General features: G+C 41.6%; 1 protein-coding gene across 5 annotated transcripts in view; it reads right to left on the minus strand.

Moving 5' to 3' along the window:
* The window catches only part of LOC125458278 (protocadherin alpha-C2-like), a 227,948-nt gene that overhangs the window by 160,811 nt on the left and 46,388 nt on the right, over positions 1-20,749 (minus strand). For 2 of the 5 annotated variants that reach the window (XM_048543434.1, XM_048543435.1), the window contains exon 1: positions 23-2,609. The exons of the other annotated variants lie outside the window; for them this stretch is intronic. In XM_048543434.1, the coding sequence (XP_048399391.1) occupies positions 23-2,458 (2,436 nt within the window). In that variant the 5' untranslated portion in view covers positions 2,459-2,609. Of the gene's footprint in view, positions 1-22; positions 2,610-20,749 lie in introns of those variants that run through there. 5 annotated transcript variants of the gene reach the window in all.

The raw sequence follows: 20,749 nt of genomic DNA on the forward strand, positions 1-20,749 counted from the left end.
GTCTTAAAATCCAATCACTTACCTCAGTGGCGAACATTGTCGCGTTGTCCATTTCTTTCATATTACAGTCTGTAAAATACCTATCAGCAGCATTAGATTGGCATTTGTTGGACGCTGCACTTAAGTAGGTCAGGAACTGGGAATCACCTTTACCCGATTCCGGGGCAGACGGCAGGGTATAACAGTACGTTTCAGCGAGACAACCAGACCCACGTACTTCAATTACGTTTTTAATTAGGCTAGAGTCTGGCACTGTGTGAAAATTTAAATTGGAATTTCGATATATTGTTTCTGAATCGCTACGTTCAAAACACAAACACCAGTCCTCATCATTGCTTGAACTGCGACAAACTGTGATAACAAGAGCGATTAACGCAACCATCAGAGTAAGTGTGATTGCCCCTAAAGATATAATTATATAAAGGGCTGCACTAGAGGGATACTCAGGGATTCTAGGCATGAATGTAACGGCATGAATAGCGTCTTCAGGGCTATCTACAATTGACAGCGTGATGGTAATAGTGGTAGATAAAGGAGGATGCCCATTGTCCTTCACCAGTACGACCATCATCTGTACTGCAACATCTCTGTCATCAATTTGGCGAGTCGTCCTCACTTCTCCCGAGTTAATCCTCATAGCGAAAAGATTCTTATCTGTCGCTTCCAGAAGCTGATAAAACAACCGTGCGTTCTGCCCAGAGTCGGCATCAATGGCAATGACCTTGACGACCAAATAATCTGGATCCGCTAGTCGCGGAATAGTTACTTCTGATCCGTTCCTTGTTAGGGGAAACACAATGACGGGTGCATTGTCATTTTGATCTAGGATAACGACATGCACCGTATGATTTGCGCTGAGTGGCGGCAAACCAGCGTCCTGCGCCTGAACGTAAATCTGGAAATTCTTGAGCTTTTCGTAATCAAAGGAGCGCTGCGAAAATATTATCCCGCTCTCTGAATTGATTGAGACATAAGATGAAATGGGCATACCTTGAACTAGGCTGTCGAGAACGGAATAGGAAAGGTGAGAATTTGGACCCAAGTCAGGGTCAAAAGCAGAAACTGAACAGATAGAAGCCCCAAAGGCGTTATTCTCCATCACGTATGCGGTGTGAAACGAATTTGCAAAACGCGGCGGGTTGTCATTGACATCTGACACCTGCACTGAAATAGTTTTGTTGGTAGATAGGGGAGGAAATCCAGAGTCATAACAAGAGATTCCAATTCTGTATTCAGACATGGTTTCCCTGTCCAATGCGTGCTGGACAACCACCGTGTATGTATTTTTAAATGTCGATTTGAGTTCAAACGGTAGGTTGGGATGGATTAAGCAGGTAGTAACTCCGTTGTCTTCCGAATCTCGGTCGGTTACACTGATCAGCGCTATCACAGTTCCAGAAGGCACGTCCTCACGGACTGAATGAGATACCGACATCAAAGTCATATCGGGCGCATTATCGTTGACATCCTTGATGTCAATGAGGACAGTGCAATGTACGGGAAGTGCAAATGGGCCTTTGTCTTTGGCTTCCGCTATAATTTCATATGTCTCGGCTTCTTCGAAATCTATAATCCCTTTGACTATAATTTCACCTGTTTGAGAATCCATTTCGAAAAGTTCGCGGAATGTACTTGGAGTAAGGTCGCTGAGAGAATACACTATTTCTGCATTCGTGCTTTCGTCAGGATCGCTCGCTTTTAATCTGATAACCGCAGTGCCAATCGGTACATTTTCGAGTAGACTGGCTTTATAAAGCATCTGGTCAAAAGCAGGAGAATTGTCGTTGACATCAAGCACAGTGACGATAACTTGGGCTGTACCAGTCCGCTCCGGGGTTCCTCCGTCAACAGCAGTCAGGAGTAAATGATGAATCGCCTGTTGTTCCCTGTCCAGATATTTCTCCAGGAGCAGGTGGACAAACTTGCTGTCGTCGCCGCTGTTCTGCACTTCTAAAGCGAAGTGTTCATTTGGACTGAGGTAGTAAATGCGGACAGAATTGATGCCCAAGTCCGGGTCATGAGCACTCTGAAGAAGGAATCGAGTTCTCGGTGGTGCTGACTCTAGAACCTCCAAACGGATCTCAGATTTTGAAAAACTAGGTGAATTGTCATTAATATCTAATATTTCTACTTCGATGCGATAAAGTTCCAATGGATTTTCTACAACAACCTCCAGATTCATAAAACAAGCAGGACTCTGTCTACATACGTACTCCCTATCTATCACTTCATTCACAAACAAAACGCCATTCTCCAAATTAATCTCGAAATACCGTTTTCTTACTGCAGACATTATGCGGAGCCTGCGACTGGAAAGCTCCTTCACATCCAGACCGAGATCTTGAGCAATGTTCCCAACGAAGGCACCATGCTTCAATTCTTCATGAATAGCATAGCGAATTTGACCACAAGCGATATTCCAAATGCAAAGCAGGAAAACTGTAAACAATGCTTGCATTCTCTGTCCGAATTCGCCCTTGCATTCGCAAAGATGCAAAATAATTAATACTCCCCACCTTGCCCCAAAAAAATCAAATACTGATACCCAGTATAAACCAAGCAAATGCTGACCAATATTACATCTGTGTAAAGGAATAAGAGTACTAAGAATAACGGTTCCGATGTACGATTACAAACAGTGAGAGTCTGTTTCCTCTCTGTTTCTGCATTATGCGTAGAATTGGGGGAGGGGGTATAGATCGCTCTCAACATTTTAGCGCCTCATTGGTAGACAGCGACACAGAGAGTCTTTGCCAATAATTACACTGAACGCTTATTAAAGATGAACGTATGCAAAGTGTGAAATTTACACGTACTCCTGTCTATGCACCGAGCAACGAAAGTAACTGTCTGACCTAATGCTTGTTCCATTACTCCAACTCAACTCTGAGAGTTGGTTAGTAGGTCAAAAGTCAAACATTGAGCATTTAAGTTCTGCAAGTTGGCGTTTAAAGAATACTAAAGGTGTCGGCGTTTGTTCGCGGCTGGGCGATGAATTCCTCACGTGGGATCATCACAAAAGTTGAACACGGAAGTTTCACTTTCTCTGAAACTCAAGACACTGGCGAAATTCTCTGTCAACCAGATATAAAACAACCAACGGGAAAAAAAATCGGCGGAAATAAACAATCGGGAGAAATAAGAAAATCTGATCTTACGTTATATGTTACTAAAGTAACTCTCAGTCAATCGTCATTCATGTAATTTTAGCGTGTATCTGCTTCAAGTGGATTAGTCACCTCGTCCCGGTGAGATACATTTTGTTACCGAAGCGTGTGCAGATAAAAATTCCAGAGGAACTTAATCCAAACTCCAATCTATCCTCAGAAACTAGATTCCTGCTGGAGGAACGGAAGATATCAAAGCAAACCAAACCAAAATTGCTGGAAAAGCTCAGCAGGTCTGGCAGCATCTGTGAAGTTAAAAACAGAGTTAACGTTTGGTGACCCTCTCTCAGAACTGTTGTGGAAGATACCAAAGGTGAAGCTTTTGTTTACAAAAAGGATAAGTCTAGCAGTTATTGGGCAGTCACTTTAACTGTATGGTGGAGAAAGCATACTTTGTGAGACTTTGACCAGCCACCTGCTGAAATATTGGCTAATAAAAGACCGTCGACATCGGTGAACGGCAAATCGTAATTAACTGTCGTGATTGAGTTTCTTTTTGCTGAGTTGACAGAAAGATGAGTATAGCACAGGAATAGAAGGAGAGAGTGGGAGGGTCAGGCGCACTGAAAAAAAGTCTGCGCCGGATTGTTGGGACTCAGGACCTCCTTCTTTCCTGCATAATGCTATGATTTGAAGCTGAATACCTGCCAACAAAGGAAACTTTCGACTTTAACCTTTTGTTGCCTACTGCCTCACATACCATTCTTGTTAATTAAGGTCCCGTGCAGGACTTGACTCAGTGATCCAGGCTGACACACTCGTGCAGTACGAAGGAGGTAATGTTATAGGGTGAGACGCTAATCAGAGACATTTTCTGCATTCTCAAGGTGAATTCAAATGATCCCAAGGCACTATCCTTAGTGTTACTGCAACAGGTATTCCCCAATATTACAAAACAAATGGATTTTTCTTTGACAACGCAGTGTGGAGCCAGAGGAACAAAGCATCAAATGAGCAGGAAAATTGACGTTTCGGATCGGGACACTCCTTCATAAATGTTTCTGTTTTGGGAGCTTGCTATGCACAGTTCGGCTGTTGTGTTTTCCACATTATAATATTGGCAGCATTTCAAAATCATTTCCTTTCTTTTAAAGAGTTTTGCTACCTCCGGTTGTCCTGAAATTTTGTATCTTACGGGATTTCTGACCTCTTATGTACCAAAATAACGAGCGATAAATTGCTGCTTCTTCCAGAAAGCAATACGTTTCAGCTTAGTAATGTCACTAAAACGACGCTTCTATTTTGGACGAGAAGCTCTACGCAGCCTCAGTACACTGAAGTGGATAGATTATTAAGGAAACCAAAGGGTATTGGGGTACATAGGGAAGTCGAGTTGAGACCACATTCAGAATGGCCATAATTTTACCCAACGGTAGAAGGAGGCTCGAAGGGTCTGGTGATCTCTTCGTTATCTTAATTCGTATGGTACCATGTTTAAACGCAGATAAAGAAAAGACGCAACATTTGTTGTCCATCCCTTCTAATTTTTAACTAGTAAACATTGAGAAAGAGATTGGGAGCCACCTCCTTGAACTGTTGTGGTGTAGATACAAAAACGTGTGGATTCCCTGACTCTCGATTTGAGTATGATGACCGACAGTGGCATAAAGTTTTGCCTTAGGAACGTAGGGACATAGGAACAGGGGTTAATCATTGTGCATGTAAAGCAGTTTCTGCCATTTAATGGGCTGATTGAGTATTTTATGACTTTTGCCTCTATAATCCCCATAATCTTTCATGGCGTCAGTAATCTGAAATCTGTTAATGAGTACATCAAATATACCCAGAGATTAAGCATTAACAACTGTCATAAAACATAGAACATAGAACAGTACAGAATAGTACAGGCCCTTCGGCACACAATGTTGTGCCAAACATTTACCTTCAACCTAAGGTCTACCTGATCTTTACCCCTACCTTATACTGTTATTCAAATGCCTATCTAATAGCTGCTTAAATATCCTAATGAGATCAACACCACTGCCCTCTCTGGCAATTGATTCCATGCCCCTACCACTCTCTGAGCAAAGAACCTACCTCTGACGTCTCTCCTATATCTACCTCCACTCACTTTAAAACTATGCCCCCTTGTAATAGCTACCTACACCCTCGGAAAATATTTCTGGCTGTCCACTCTATCTACACCTCTGATCATTTTGTACGCCTCTGTCAAGTCACCTCTCATCTTTATCGTTCTAAAGAGAAAAGCCTTAGCTCTCTCAACCTTTCCTCATAAGACCTTCCCTCCATTCCAGGCAACATCCTGGTAAAGTCAGTGGTAGAGAATTTCAAAGGTTGGTTTCTTTTTGAATTCACTCATAGTATGTGGCTGACAGTGAATTGGCATATATTGGACAATTCTGGTAGTGCTTGTGAAATGGTGTTGAGCTTATGCTTGAACTGTGATCCATTTGGTGTAATTGCACTAATAATGTCAGCAGGGAAAGGAATCCTGGATTTTTACCCAGAGACACAGCAGGCATGGCAATTTATTTCCAAATCAGGATGGTGGGTGACTTGCAGTGGAAGTTGAAGTGATGGTGTTTCCATCACCACTTCTGCTCATACATAATGGGTGGAAGGTCATCAATGGTACAGCTGAAGATCATGGAGTGTCGCACATTCCCCTGAAGAACTCCTGCAGAGATGTCCTGGATCTCAGATGACTGACTCCAACAAAAACAATCAGCTTTTTTTTTGCCAGGTATGAATCTAATCAGCAAAGAGTTATCTCCTGCTACGCATTGACGAGTTTTTTTGTAAGGTTCATTCATGGCAAATTCAGTCATATGTAGCCTTGATGTCAAGGGAAGTCACTTTCACCTCACCCCTAGAATTCTGCTCTTTTCTAAATGTTTAAACTAAGGTTTGGATGGAACCTAATCTAAGCATCAACGATCAGTTTATTGCGAAGCAAGTGTTGAAAGCACTGTTGATGACACTTTTCATCATTTTACTGATGATAGAGAATCAATTGATGGGATGGTAATTTCTGGATTGAATGTGTATCATGACTCCACATGATATCAAGAAACAGCTGGAGGCAATGGATACTACAAAGACCATGGGCCCTGCCACCTTTCCAGCAACTTTCCCGAAGTATATGCTGTAGAACGTGATACACCTCGAGCCAAACTGTTCCAGTTCATTTAACCATACCGAAAGGCATAGTTCTTAACCCACAGAGTAATCAAGAAACATATAGAATTGTACCCCATATACAAACCCATACAGAACAGAACTGGAAATGACACAACGCACCATAGCAGATTGGACAGTATAAGTTCCAAGTGGAGTAGAACAACATCATTTCAGTGAAGGCCTCACTGATGATGGTACCGAGCATGGTGATGAAATATCTGAATGAAAACAAGCCAGCTCAGCAAGCAAGTCAACAATCTCACCTACACATCAAGCTACAAATCTTTGCAAAATCCTTAAACACCTGCAGACGCAACATGCTAAAAAATTGTCCAATAATGGGAACCCTTCACGAATCCACAGAGCGCTACCCGCAAACAAGTTCACTTTCTCCATGAGTGCTTCAGGAACCAGGTACTGCACCACAGCATGAAATACAAACCTCCACTCAACAACCCACAGGCATACAAAATAGCTGAACCGAATGCATGCAGAATGCTACAAATAATGATTAACGATGTCCATATCCGACTCTTAAAGTACAAATGGGAAATTTTGCACCAACAGTCACAGTACCTAACCGCCATGGACCAGCAATGGACTACAACTCTAGAACAGGTCATCACCATCAAACAACACAGGAACAAAGCAAAGAAGAAACTCAAGCTACAGGAGAAACTTACCAAACTGATCCATCACAAAGACAAGAACAACAACAAACCAGACACATGGCTAAGAAACCGATCCAGCAGATGACTCATAGAAACTGAGAAAGCTGTCCTATTATAAAGACTGAAGTATAACAAAAAAAAATGCAAACAGAACAGACTTCATGGCCACCTTGGAATCTGCACTAAAAGACAATAGACTCATGGATGAAAGTCAACAAGCCATCTGACAAACTAAAATCCCCACACTAAGTAGAAGCAACAAATGGGACAACCTGAACACATCAGAGAGGAAAGCATGAGAGAAAACTCAAGAAAGACAAGAACATGGTAATTCTTCCAACAGACAAAAGGCACATGACTGTTATTAAAACAAACTGGACTGTATTGAGAAAACGCAGGCACTGCTCACAGGTACAAACACTTACCAACAATTGGCAATAGACCCAACACTGTAGCTGAGAAATTGGATCACCCAAACTGAAGAGACCAAAGGATGCAGGACAGAAAACCAAGATGGGCAACATGAGAATGAAACTAGAAGGCACAAACACCCCCCTACCCCGATTCTCTGGACTCCCTGAAGCACACAAACTGGACATCCCCTTCAGACCCATTGTTCCCCTACCAGGGACACCTTCACACAAACTGGCCAAGGACTTACCATAGAGCCTGAGACACTTTGTTGACAGATCTTTCCAACTACTTAACCCAAGAAATGTTCAATACTTGCAAGAACATTAAAAATCAGCAATGATGGGATTATGCTATCCTTTGTTGTCACAACATTATTTACAGCATTGACATCACAATGGCCAACGAAACACTGGCCACATTGCTAGTGGACGCAGGAAGGCAGACCGGCAGCTCTGTCAATAATAACAGCATACTCAAACTACGAGACTAATTCCTCACCACACACTTCATCTTTAACAGTCAAGTAGAGAAACAGACAAATGGCACACCCATGGAGTTACCCATCTCAGGACTCATTGCAGAGGCAGTCATGCAAAGACTAGAACATGCTGCCCTCCCCCTAGTTCAACCTAAACTGTAGAACCAGCGCATGGTTGACACATTTGCCATCATTAAACACACCAGACTAGAAGAGACCCACTAGCTCATCAACAATGTATTCATCAGGATTAAATTCATGAGAGATGAAGAAAACAACAATCCACTTCCATTCCTTGATGTCAGGTTTGAACAAATGACCAATGGAGAGTTCCAAACCTTGGTATACAGGAAAGCAACCCACATAGACCAAATCTTCAACTTCCACAGCAATCACCCTAACTGCTACAAAGCAAGCTGTGTTAGGATATAATTTAAATGAGCCACCACTCACTGCAACGCACCAGAACTGCACAATAAAGAGGAAGAGCACCTACACAAAATCTTTGCTATAAGCAGATATCTTCACAACTTCATCCACAGGTACCAACTAAGTAGATAACATCAAGTGGACACAGTACACTGACACTCTGGCCACAGTGCCCTACATCAGGAACATGTCAAAACTGGCAATGAGATTCCTATGACCACAACAAAACATGGTAGCACACAAGCCAATAGCCACACTACGACAAACACTCACAAGGATTAAAGACTCTATACCTACAACATGAAAAAGCAACGTAGTTTACAAAATACCATGCAACAACTGCCGCATACATCACATCAGATAGACAGGAGGGAAACTAGCCATCAGAATACACAAACATCAGCTCACAGTAAAATGATATGACAAGCTTTCCCTAATATCAGTACAGTCAGACAATGAAGGCCATTAGTTTAACTGGGACAATGTAACCATAGTAGCCCAAGCCAAACATAGACATGCACAGTAATTCCTAGAGACATGGTTCTCAATCCATAATGCAATCGACAGAACAGAACCAGAAATGACACAACTCACCATAACAGACCGTGTAAGTTCCTGACTGAGTAGAATAACATCATTTCATTGGATGCCTCACTGATGATGTTACCTACCATGGTGAAGAAGTATCTGAATGAAAAGAAGCCAGCTCAGCAAGCAAGTCAGCAACTTCATGCATGTAGTCCTGTTTTGTCACCTCACCAGATGTACACCTCCTTTCAAGGTATGCCTAGTGCTGCTCTTGCCATGTCATTCTGCACTCTTCATTAAACCGTTCTGATTCTCTGGTTTGATTGTGTTGCCCATCTCTGTGAGACAGCAGTATATACATCAATGACAATATAGCAGAGACACTCAGAGATCTATAAGACTCAATTAATTTATTAAGTACTTAAATGAATAGCACACACCTTTAACAACTAAAGATACCTCAATCACTGTCTTTCACTTCACTGGGTTCTGTAACTAATCTGAAATGTTACTACCAAGGAGAGTTGGCAGCTGGCTAGTCCAGCTGTTATGTCCTTTATGATATGCAGGTTTGGTCAGTAGTGTTGTTGCCAACTTATTGCTTGTGGTGAGCATTGAAGTCTCACAGTCTTTTTGTACCTTTACACCCCCTCGGTTCTTCCTCTAGGTATTACTCAACACACAAGAATACTCTTTCATTAGCTGAAGTGTGAATTGAACAGCAGACTTTAATCAGCAGGAGCTTTCCTTGCTCATGTTTGGTTACTTTTGATGCCATGAGGTTTCATGCAGCCCAGAGTCAATGTTGAGGACTCCCAGGGAAATTCATTCCCAACTCACACAAATCCAATGCCACCTCCATCCTGCCACTGGGACTTTTTTCATTGGAGAGTAGGATGTTAAGAGATGACCTTACAGATATTTATACAATCATGAGCGGTATTGATAAGGTGAATAACAAGGGTCCTTTCCCACTGTTGGGTGAGTTCAAAATTAGGGAACATATTTTTAGGGTAAGTAAAGAAAAATTTAAAAGCAATCTGAGAGGGTGGTTTGTGAGTGGAATGAACACACACATGTTGGAAACAATGGTAGATGCAGGTTCTGTTACAATACTTAAAAGACATTTGTATAGGTGCACGAATAGGAAGAATTCAGAGGATATGGACCAACTGCAGGCAAATTGGATTAGTTTAGTTTGGGAAACTTGGTCAGCATAGACACGTTGGACTGAAAGGTCTGTTTCTGTGCTGTATGACTGTATTATCTCTGGATTATTCATCCAGCAATAACACCATAAGTCTATTGTAGAGTCATACAGTCACACAACATGGAAACAGACCCTTCCATATCGACTAAACATCCCAATATGACCTAAGATAATAAAATGTGAGGCTGGATGAACACAGCAGGCCAAACAGCATCTCAGGAGCACAAAAGCTGACGTTTCGGGTCCGAAACGTCAGCTTTTGTGCTTCTGAGATGCTGCTTGGCCTGCTGTGTTCATCCAGCCTCACATTTTATTATCTTGGAATTCTCCAGCATCTGCGGTTCCCATTATCTCCAATATGACCTAATTCCATTTTCCAGCTTTTGGCCCATATCCCAGTGAACCATTCCTGTTACATACCCATTCAGATGCCTTGTAAATGTTGTAATAAAACCATCTCTGCCACATTCTCTGGTGGCCTATTCCATGCATGCACCACCAACTTTGTGAAAAAGTTATCTCTCAGGTCCCTTTCAAATCTCTTCTCTCTCACCTTAAACCTATGGTGTCTTGGTTTGGACTCCTCCGCACTTGGAAAAGGATCTTGGCTATTCACCATTTTCATGTCCCTCGTGATTTTGTAAAGCTAAAGTCATGCCTCAACCTTCAAGCTCCATGGGAAAACTCGCCAGCTTATTCAGCCTCTCCCTATAACTCAATACCTCAAATCCTGGCAACATCCTTGTAAATACTTTCTGCACTCTCTTAAGTTTAGCAATGTCCTTCCTGTTCAAGGGCAACCAGAATTTTATGCAGTATTCTAACAGCATTCAAAAAGCATTCTAAGAGTTGATTGCCTTGTCCCGTGCAATGTGGAATATTTGTGAGATCACTTCTCTTTGTGTCCCTGCCTCTTAATGACTTTCATAACTTCCTGAAATCTACTTTCATGACATCATCTCACTTCCTATCTAAATTTTTGGCGTCAATGTCTATTCTTGCTCCCACAAAAGGATACTGTGCAGTTAATCAATGATATAATTGTCTGTACCAGGGAGGCAATACATTATCCTGCAGTCATAGAACATAGAACAATACAGCGCAGAACAGGCCCTTCGGCCCTCGATGTTGCACCGACCTGTGAACTAATCTATGCCCCTCCCCCTACATTATCCCATCATTATCCATATGCTTATCCAAGGCCTGTTTAAATGCCCCAAATGTGGCAGAGTTAACTACATTGGCAGGCAGGGCGTTCCACGCCCTTACCACTCTCTGAGTAAAGAACCTGCCTCTGACATCTGTCTTAAATCTATCACCCCTCAATTTGTAGATATGCCCACTTGTACAAGCTGAAGTCATCATCCTCGGAAAAAGACTCTCACTGTCCACCCTATCTAATCCTCTGATCATCTTGTACGTCTCTATTAAATCCCCTCTTAGCCTCCTTCTCTCCAATGAGAACAGACCCAAGTCCCTCAGCCTTTCTTCATAGGGCCTGCACTCCAGACCAGGCAACATCCTTGTAAATCTCCTCTGCACCCTCTTCAATGCTTCCACATCCTTCCTGTAATGGGGCGACCAGAACTGCACACAGTATTCCAAATGAGGCCGCACTAGCGTTTTGTACAGTTGCAGCATGACATCACGGCTCCGGAACTCAATCCCTCTACCAATAAAACCTAACACATCGTAAGCCTTCTTAACAGCACTATCAACCTGGGTGGCAACTTTCAGGGATCTACGTACATGGACACCAAGATCCCTCTGCACATCTACACTATCAAGAATCTTTCCATTGACCCTGTATTCTGCCTTCCGATTATTCCTCCCAAAGTGAATCACCTCACATTTATCTGTATTAAACTCCATTTACCACCTTTCGGCCCAATTCTGCAGTTTATCCAAGTCTCCCTGCAACCTGCAACATTCTTCCACACTGTCCACCACTCCACCGACTTTAGTGTCATCTGCAAACTTACTAACCCATCCACCAATGCCTGCGTCCAAGTCATTTATAATAATGACAAACAGCAGTGGTCCCAAAACAGATCCTTGAGGCATACCACTAGTAACCGGACTCCAGGTAAGTTTCTTTTCTGCAGAAAGGTATATGGAATTACATATCACTATTGCCCATCCATTCTTGCTTCCCCTCCGACTCCTTGTTCAGCTCAGACATCCTTGGAGCGATGGACTTGTCCCTAGCTGCATTGACCACGGGAAACATCACTGTCTCTGGTTTCCATAATCAATCACTGATTGTCAAGCATGGTAGACTCAAAGGACAGTTGCACCACATACCTGATTTTCTTGAATTGCCTGTGTTATGGACCAGATCAAATCCTCCCAAAAAATATTGAAAAGATAGTCTAGACCCTATTTTTTTCTGATTTCAGGGGTAAATGTAAGGCATTGTGTCAAACTACCAGGCTTAAAGCACAACACTCTTTATTCATACACAATAATTAAAATGCAGAAAAATAAAAATAAAATAAAAGAATTGGCTGGACTGTAACTTCATAGCAGAGGACAGGACAAAAAGCCATAATATCATCACACCTGATAGTCAACCCAGTTTGTCTCTGTCTGTACACCTCTAATCTGTAGTGTGTCCGCCTCCTTATACATAATTTTCAAATAGACCTTTGCCTTGAGGATGCACAATGTGACTCCAGCTTACGTTCACTTTCCAAAATCTGGACATCAATCTTGTACAGCTGCTGACACTTGTACAGATGTTAATGTGGGACACATGTATGTCCATTTGTTGTAGCTGACTTGACACCCTGTAAAGCAAGATTCCACCTATTTGTTGCCCTTATAGTAAATCTATAGTTATTATAAAACTGAGTCATTGACTTTGCTTCACTTTAACTTCCTTTCTTCTTTGATTTACTTTGTAACTTTCTTTGACTTGATTGAACTTTACCTCTCTTTCCCCTCATATTCCTTGCTGAAGTAAACCCGGATGCTTCTTCCTTGCAAATTTTTCTAGTATTATGTTATTTTGACTCACTCCCTCACAACAGCTTCTCACTAACTAATAAAGTTTAAGTTTTCTTCCGGGAATATTGGATATTTTTGCACCCAGGCCCTAGTAGAGGTGTCTCCCACAGGTTCAGCTGTTTGGGTTCCTGGAAAATGAGTGAAGACCCCAAGCTTCAATGTTCCTTTATCTGCTGTCTGTGCAGAGTTATCTCCCAGTGGCTGCCTGCCTTAGGATCTTCACCTCAATGGCTCTTCTCCATGGAACTTAATATGGCTAAACAGCCTGATTCTGGATCTGCAGAGCTTTGGAAACTTTGAACATGACCCCCTTCATGTTAATGTGATCTGGAAAACAGGATTTACTGACATTTTATTCCCTTTTCTGCTGTTGCTCTGCCTCAACTTTTAGGCGGTTGGACTTAAAGCATGATGAAGCTTAATGGCCAAGCTGATTGCACCCATGCTTCAAGAAGGGCTTCGGAATTCCTTTGTGGTATTTTCTGCATATTGCACTGGAAAACTGACCAACTAAGTGCTGAGAAAACATGTCTTGGTGCGAGAGATATCTTTCAGCTATCTGCACACAGTGTCCAGTCCATTGTCAATGGCTTTACAAGATCTTTGCTTGAATATTTGTGTAAATGACTTCAGGAAGGATACTGATTTTTGTTTTAGTCATCTTCTCATTGAATTCAGAGAATGAGCCAGAGGAGATATTTCTGGTTGAATTTCTCCAGTGCTCTTATATTTTACTCATACACATCCAGGTCCAATGCAGTACAGGATTGTGGTGATGACAACTGCTCTGGACACCAAGGTTTCATTGTCATGCAGAAGTCTTTCTTTTGAAATATTTGTTGCTTTGTTTGTAGAAGATTAAGCTGGGGCACTGATTGATCTCCTCATCAATGGTGACCATTTGAGAGATATAGCTGCCAATTTATGTGAAGTGATTAATATATTCCAGGGCCTCTTCAAAAACATGTGTAGCAGGTGGAATATTTGACGGACTAAGAGATGAATGATATGTGAGTTTTATTTTGGCAAAATTCAATGACAGATGGAGTCGCTGGTGGGTAGAATTGGAGAATTGAGAGCAGCTTGCAAATTGGTTCAGAGTAGGAAATGGACTTGCAGTCATCTCCATTCTGTGGGTCATGCATGTCTATGATAGGGCCGGTTAATATTTGGCTTGGACATGAATAACATTAAAGAGTTTCCAATCTAGTTGGTATAGAATGCTCAGAATCAAGGGCAGTTGATTACTGACAAGGTGAATACATCAGGCCATAATTTGAAGGCATCTGTTTGAGATCTCAGGACAGCTGTTGCAACATTATTAGGCAATAATTCTAAGATTGTAATGCAAGCCTTTAGAGAAGAATTTTTTGAGCCTTAAAATTCACTGAACCAATTGCTTTGGGTAGATCAATGATTGCAAGGAAGAGTTTCTTGAATTGTTTTTGACTTTTTTTTTTGGAATTTCCTGACAACTAAGTAGATATCAGAGGTTGATCAAGAAAGTTGAAAATGCGTTATGTCTCATGCAGGAATTTCTAAGCCACAGAAAGAAGTCAATTCAACAGCATATCTCTCCAGGTTTTCCCTCCATGAACAACAGGAAATGCCTCAATAGTTTTCACAGTGTCCAATTTTAATAATTCTTCTTGAAGATTGTTTCAGTTATGTTATTACTGAAGTCAGGGTTGTATAGAATATTCTTCATTCTAAATCTATCGGATGACTACATGGACCCTTAATGTGAGGAAAGGCCTGCCAGAATACATCTAATTGAGCTCATTGAGGGCTGCATGTTTTCTTGTTTTTCCACATACTTGATTGTCTGTTGCAGCATTTCTATCGATTGTGGTCTGAATATAATTAACTGTTCAGATCAACTATTCAAATAAAGTACCATTCCATAACCTGCAACATGAAATCCAGTAAACACGTCAGTTATGGTCAACAAATATTGAATCCCACATTTTGCTTTTGGTAGGGGACCTGTACCATTAATTAAGACTCTTATAAAAGTTTCCTCAAATGCCAGAATTGATTGATTGATTTTATGGTCAAGTGTACGGAAATACAGTGAAAAGCTTTGTTTATAAGCAGGTCAGAGAGATCACAGCAAGCAACAGATGTATAGATCAAAAAAAGAGGTATACTGGTTACATTACAGGTTACATTGTTTCAGGCTAGAGTTCATTCAATAGTCTGATAACAGCCTGAAAGAAGCTGTTCCTGAACCTGCTTGTGCATGTGTTCAGGCTTCTGTATCTTCTGCCTGATGGAAGAGGTTGCAGGAGGTTATTACGGGGATGTGATGGGTCTTTGATGACATTGGCCATCTTTCCGTGGCAGCGACCTGTATAAATAGAGTCCATGGATGGAAGATTAGCTTCGATGATGATCTGGTTTGTGCACCTCACCATCCGTAGTTTCTTATAACCCTGGATAGAGCATTTGCCATATCAAGCTGTTATGTAGCTGGAAAGTTTACTTTCATTGGTGCATCTGCAGAATTTGGTGAGGGACCTAATGGACATGCCAAATTTCCTGAGCCAGCTGAGTATTAAGAGACACAGTTGTGCATTTTTAACAGTTGCATTTACGTGGGAAGTCTAGGACAGGTTGTTGGTTATTGTCACTCTGAGGGACTTGGTGCTCTTCACTCAGTCATCCTCAGTTCATCGATTTAGATGTGGGTGTATTCTCCTCCTTTCTGTCTGAAGTTGATGATCAGTTCTTTAGTTTTGCAACTGTTGAGAGAGGGATTGTTTTCAGTACACCATGTCACCAAACCCTCAATCTACCTTCTGTGTTTCAATTCATCATTGTTAAAAATCCACCCCACTACAGTGGTGTTATCAGCGAACTGGTAGATGGCATTCATTTAGAATTTGGCAATACAGTTGGAGGTGTACAGGGAGTACAATAGGGGGCTTTAGGACGTATCCTTGGGGCTCTCCCATGTCGAGTGTTGTTGTGGAGGAGGTGCAGTTATCTATGCTCATTGATTGTGACCTTACGGTCAGAAAGCTGAGGATCCAGTTGCAGAGGCCGGAGCTGAGATCACCGTCATGCACAGTCTGAAGGGGATAATGATGTTGAAAGCAGAGCTGTAGTCAATGGCCACAACTATGATGTAGCTGTCTTTGTTGCCCAGACGTTCCAGGAATGAGTGTAGGGCTAGGGATATGGCATCCTCTGTGGATCTGTTATTTCAGTAGGCAACCTGTAGGGGTTTGAGGCAGGTTGGAAGATTGGAGTTATTTTTATCTGAAGAAGGATCCTGACCCAAAATGTCAGCTTTCCTGATCCTCTGATACTGCCTGGTCTGTTGTGTGCCTCCAGCTCCACACTGTGTCATCTTGATGTGAACCAGCCTCTCAAAGCAATTCATGGTTGTTGATGTCAGAGCTATTGGGCAGCAGTCACAAAGGCACACTGCAAGTGTTTTCTTGGGTATGGGGATGATGGTGGTATTCTTGAAGCAGGTGGGGACATTGGCTTGTAGGAGGGAAAGGTTGAATATATCAGTGACTATATGTGCCACTTGGAATGCACAGGATCTGAATGCTTGGCTGGGGGCACAATCTGGGCCTGTTGCTTTCCTTGGGTTGCCTCCCAGAAAGATAGCTTTGACTTCTGAAGTGGTGACAGAGGGAAAAGGTGTGTCTGGAGCTTTCGGAGCAGGTATCACCACACTGGTGGTATTCTGCTTAAACCAAGCATAGAAAGCATTGAGCAAGTCCTGGAGGGATGTGTCATTGTCTGCTATCTTACACTGTTGGGTAATGGGCATTAAAAGTGTAGTTTTATCACTGCCTGAGGTTTTCCAATTACCTGACGTGTGAAATGCCTGACAAAATTCAACTACATCATTATGTAGCCAGGCCTATAAAAATGTTTTTGCATTTTGGCTTGAGTTTTTGTGACTCCGAAATGACACCCTACTGGTAATTCATGTGCTACCCACAACTCCTCCTTTCTATAACCCACTGGTGATACAACTTGATGAATTTCTGTCCATTTCTTACCACCTGAATATATGGTGGTCTCCATTTCTTCATTAAGACTTCCTTTTAAGATACACTCAGATTCTTCTTTTGTGTATGCTCTTTAATAAAGTCATAGAACCATCCCTATAGTGTGGAAGCATGCTATTTAGCCTATGGAGCTCGCGCCAATCAGCTGAAGAGCATCCCACCCAGACCACCCTATCCATGTCACCCTGCATTTCCCATGGTTAGTTCACCTAGCTGACACATCCCTGGACTCTTTACACAGTTTAACATGGCCAATCCACTTAACCTACCCATGTTTGGACTGTGGGAGGAAACTCACACAGACATAAGGAGAATGTGCAAACCCCACACAGTCACCTGAGGGTGGAATCAAATCAGGGTCACTTGTACAGTGGGGCAGCAGTGCTAGCCATTGAGCCATCAATACTTAATTTTTTTCCTGGTTCTGTTGTAATTCAGCTAATTTCTCTGCACTAAATATTTGCTTTATCCTCCACCTGTTCTACAATCATTTGAACAAACTTAGTCTCTGATAATTGAATTTCAACTTCCTTAGCTTTACTTATTGATTTTTTCTCCTGCATCAACCTATAGCTTTTTTTTCACCTTGTTACCACACAGTTAGTAAAAATCCCAGAATATACTTCCTGTAACACCTCAGGTGCCTGATTTTCTACTGGACTTTTAGCCGCAGTGGGCATCACATCCATACCAAGGATAATCTGTATATCTGCAGCTCAGAATTTCTCTGTGACTCCCATCACCACTTCGCCATTTTTCACCAGAGTTTGCAAGCTCACTTTATATAGTGGAACACTGCTCTTCTCAGCGTGCATTCCACATATTTCCACGTTGTGTGGCAATGCTCCTTCTTCATTACATATTTCCTCATCTCTCATCATCAAAGATTGATTTGCTCTCATGCCTCGTAAAATCTTAATTTCTTTACCTGCTCCTTCTTATGTACATCAGTAATATTTCCCACACAAGTAAATTTTTTAAAGAGATCAGGCACATTAAGCAAATCACAGTTTATTTTTACACCACAGCTAAAATACAGATAAAACAAAATCAAAAAGAATCAGCTTAACTCTAACTCTTTGAAATGCGTAATGCAGTAATCAATATATTAACTAATATTAATTTTTTACATCCTAAAAACACACATTTGGCAATAGCAACTTCAGTAAAAAAAAATTGTCTTACGCGCAATACTAGCAGCAGGAAAACACCCCTCCCACCACCTGCCCCACCCCAGGTTTTAGCTGAGAGAGGAATAAGAGATTCCAAATCCAGCTTCAAGACCGCAGCAACTGTTAAAAGCTAAAACTAAAAATCTTGCACCTATGGGAGCTTGATACTACCCATTTAGGCCTCTTCTACTGTTTGAACTTTAAAGAGGAAAACAAGGCCTCATGAGCTGCTTTCTTCCTCAGCTTTGAGCAGACTGCTTGTAACTTCTGTCTCAAACTTTCTTCATAAAAATAGGACAAAATTCCCCTGTTAAAGCCATAGTATTGTCACAATCCTGTAGTGCTTAAGGGCTGTTGCTAAAGATGGAACAGGGTGTTGGAGGGAGCACGTTTCCATGCATCTATTGTCATTGCTCTTGCAAATGATTGATGCCTTCAATTATCAAAGTGCTCACATAAGAGGAATACTGCAGAAATTGCTTCTTGTTTATGATCCACAATGGAATCAAATGATGGAGGATGTAGTTGCCTAAGATGGGGAGATGGTTTTGAGGTGGAAAGGTCACTACCCTACAATTCCAGCAGCCATGGATAATGTGCTCGGAATACAGGTTCAAATCCCACCGTGGCAATTATTGGAATTTAAAATCGATCAATGGAATCTGGAATTAAAAGCTAGTCTTTGTAACGATAACCTTGAAAACCATTGGTAACTACCTTTACCACATTCACTAAAGTTCTTTAAAGGAGCCAAATATACCAGCTTATCCATTCTGTTGTACTTGAAACCAACAGCAGAAGCATGGTGCATGAATATAAGAGACAAGATAATGCAATCACAGCCACCTTCAGGCAGGTGTGATCAGTGATTGATCTTGGTCTCCTTCAGAAATCTCCAGCATTTCAAATGTTAGGCTTCAGCCAATTCAGTTCTCTCAGATCAAACTCAAGCAATGGCTGAGGGTGCTTGAAATCACAAAATCTATGTGTCCTGACAATAATCTCGCAAGAATACTGGAAGTTTTGGGCTTGAGCTGTAGCTGTGACTAGAGCCATACTGCTTCGTTCAGCTAAAACATTTGCATCTAGTGGACATAATGAAATAAAATGCCTAGTTATTTCCTGCACAATATGTAAAAAAAGAATGCAACTCGTCTAATTATCATTTCATTACTTATTATTGATCAACAGCAAAGTGATGGAAGGAGTCATCAACTGTGATTTCAAGTGGCACTCAATGCACAAAAATAAGGGGTGGCATGGAGGCTCACAGCACCAGGGATCTGGGTTCAATTCCAGCCTTGGGTAACCATTAGTGTGGAGTTTGGACATTCTCCCTGTGCAGATTTCCTCTGGATTCTCTAGTTTCCTGCCACAAACATGTGCAGGTGAGCTGATAGCCCAAAGAACCCAGAAACATGAAGGTCGGTGGATTGGCCATGGGAAGTGCACAGTTACAGAGATAGGGTAGAGGTGGGCATGTCTGAATGGCATGCTGTTTGAAGGGACAGTATGGACTCGAAGGGAAGCATAGCCTGCTTCTACACTGTAAAGATTTTATGAGGCTATTCATAGATCCTGAGTTTGGTTCTGCCTTTCAGCCCTTAACTTTATTGAAAAGCATAGACAAAAGAGATAATAAAAATGAAGTGAGAGTGACCACACTTGTGGCAGCATTTGACTGAGTCTAGCACTAAGGATCCCTAACAACACTGAAGTCAGGGAAAATCTCTCCACTGGGTATAGTCATACCTAGCGCAAGAAAAGAAAAAATTGGTTTTTGGTGGTCCATCATCCCAATCCCAGAACTTCACTGTAAGTGCTAATACAGTGTCCTTTCATTGACAAAGCTGTGAAAATGTTTGTGAATTGAACATTGCCCTGGGGAATCCTTGCAGCAATGTCCTGACATTTAAAGTGGAGCCCAAAAGCAACCAAAACTATCGTCTATGAAAATTTGTTTTATGGAATAACTTCTAATATGCTTGGATCCTTTGGTACTTTAATCAGTGAAATATGGTCGGCAAAATTGTTTATGGTACTCACATCTGCCTCACCTGACAAATTTAATTCTTCTATCCATGTTTGGACCTTGGGTGTAATGAGGGTTGTTTGCTCCATTCTGTTTTCTGCTCTTTAATCATTAATTCCAAATCTTATGTCTGTACTGACCATCTTCCAAAAAAGAAATGTACATCATTCTCTTAACATGGCCATTGGAAAAAGTTTTTTTTAAAATTCATTCATGGGATGAGGACATCACTGGCTAGGCAGCATTTATTAAACATCTCTAAATGCAGTTAAGAGGGCAGTTAAGTGACCACATTGCTGTGGGTCTAGAGTCACATGTAGGCCAGATTAGGTAAGGATAGCAGTTTCCTTCCCTAAAGGACATTACTGAACCAGAGGTTTATTCCCAACAGTTGACAATGAATTCACAGTCATCATTAGATTCTTAATTGCAGATACGTATTGAATTCAAATCCCACCATCTGC

The sequence above is a fragment of the Stegostoma tigrinum genome, chromosome 13 (assembly GCF_030684315.1).
Source record: "Stegostoma tigrinum isolate sSteTig4 chromosome 13, sSteTig4.hap1, whole genome shotgun sequence".
Classification (NCBI taxonomy): Eukaryota; Metazoa; Chordata; class Chondrichthyes; order Orectolobiformes; family Stegostomatidae; genus Stegostoma; species Stegostoma tigrinum.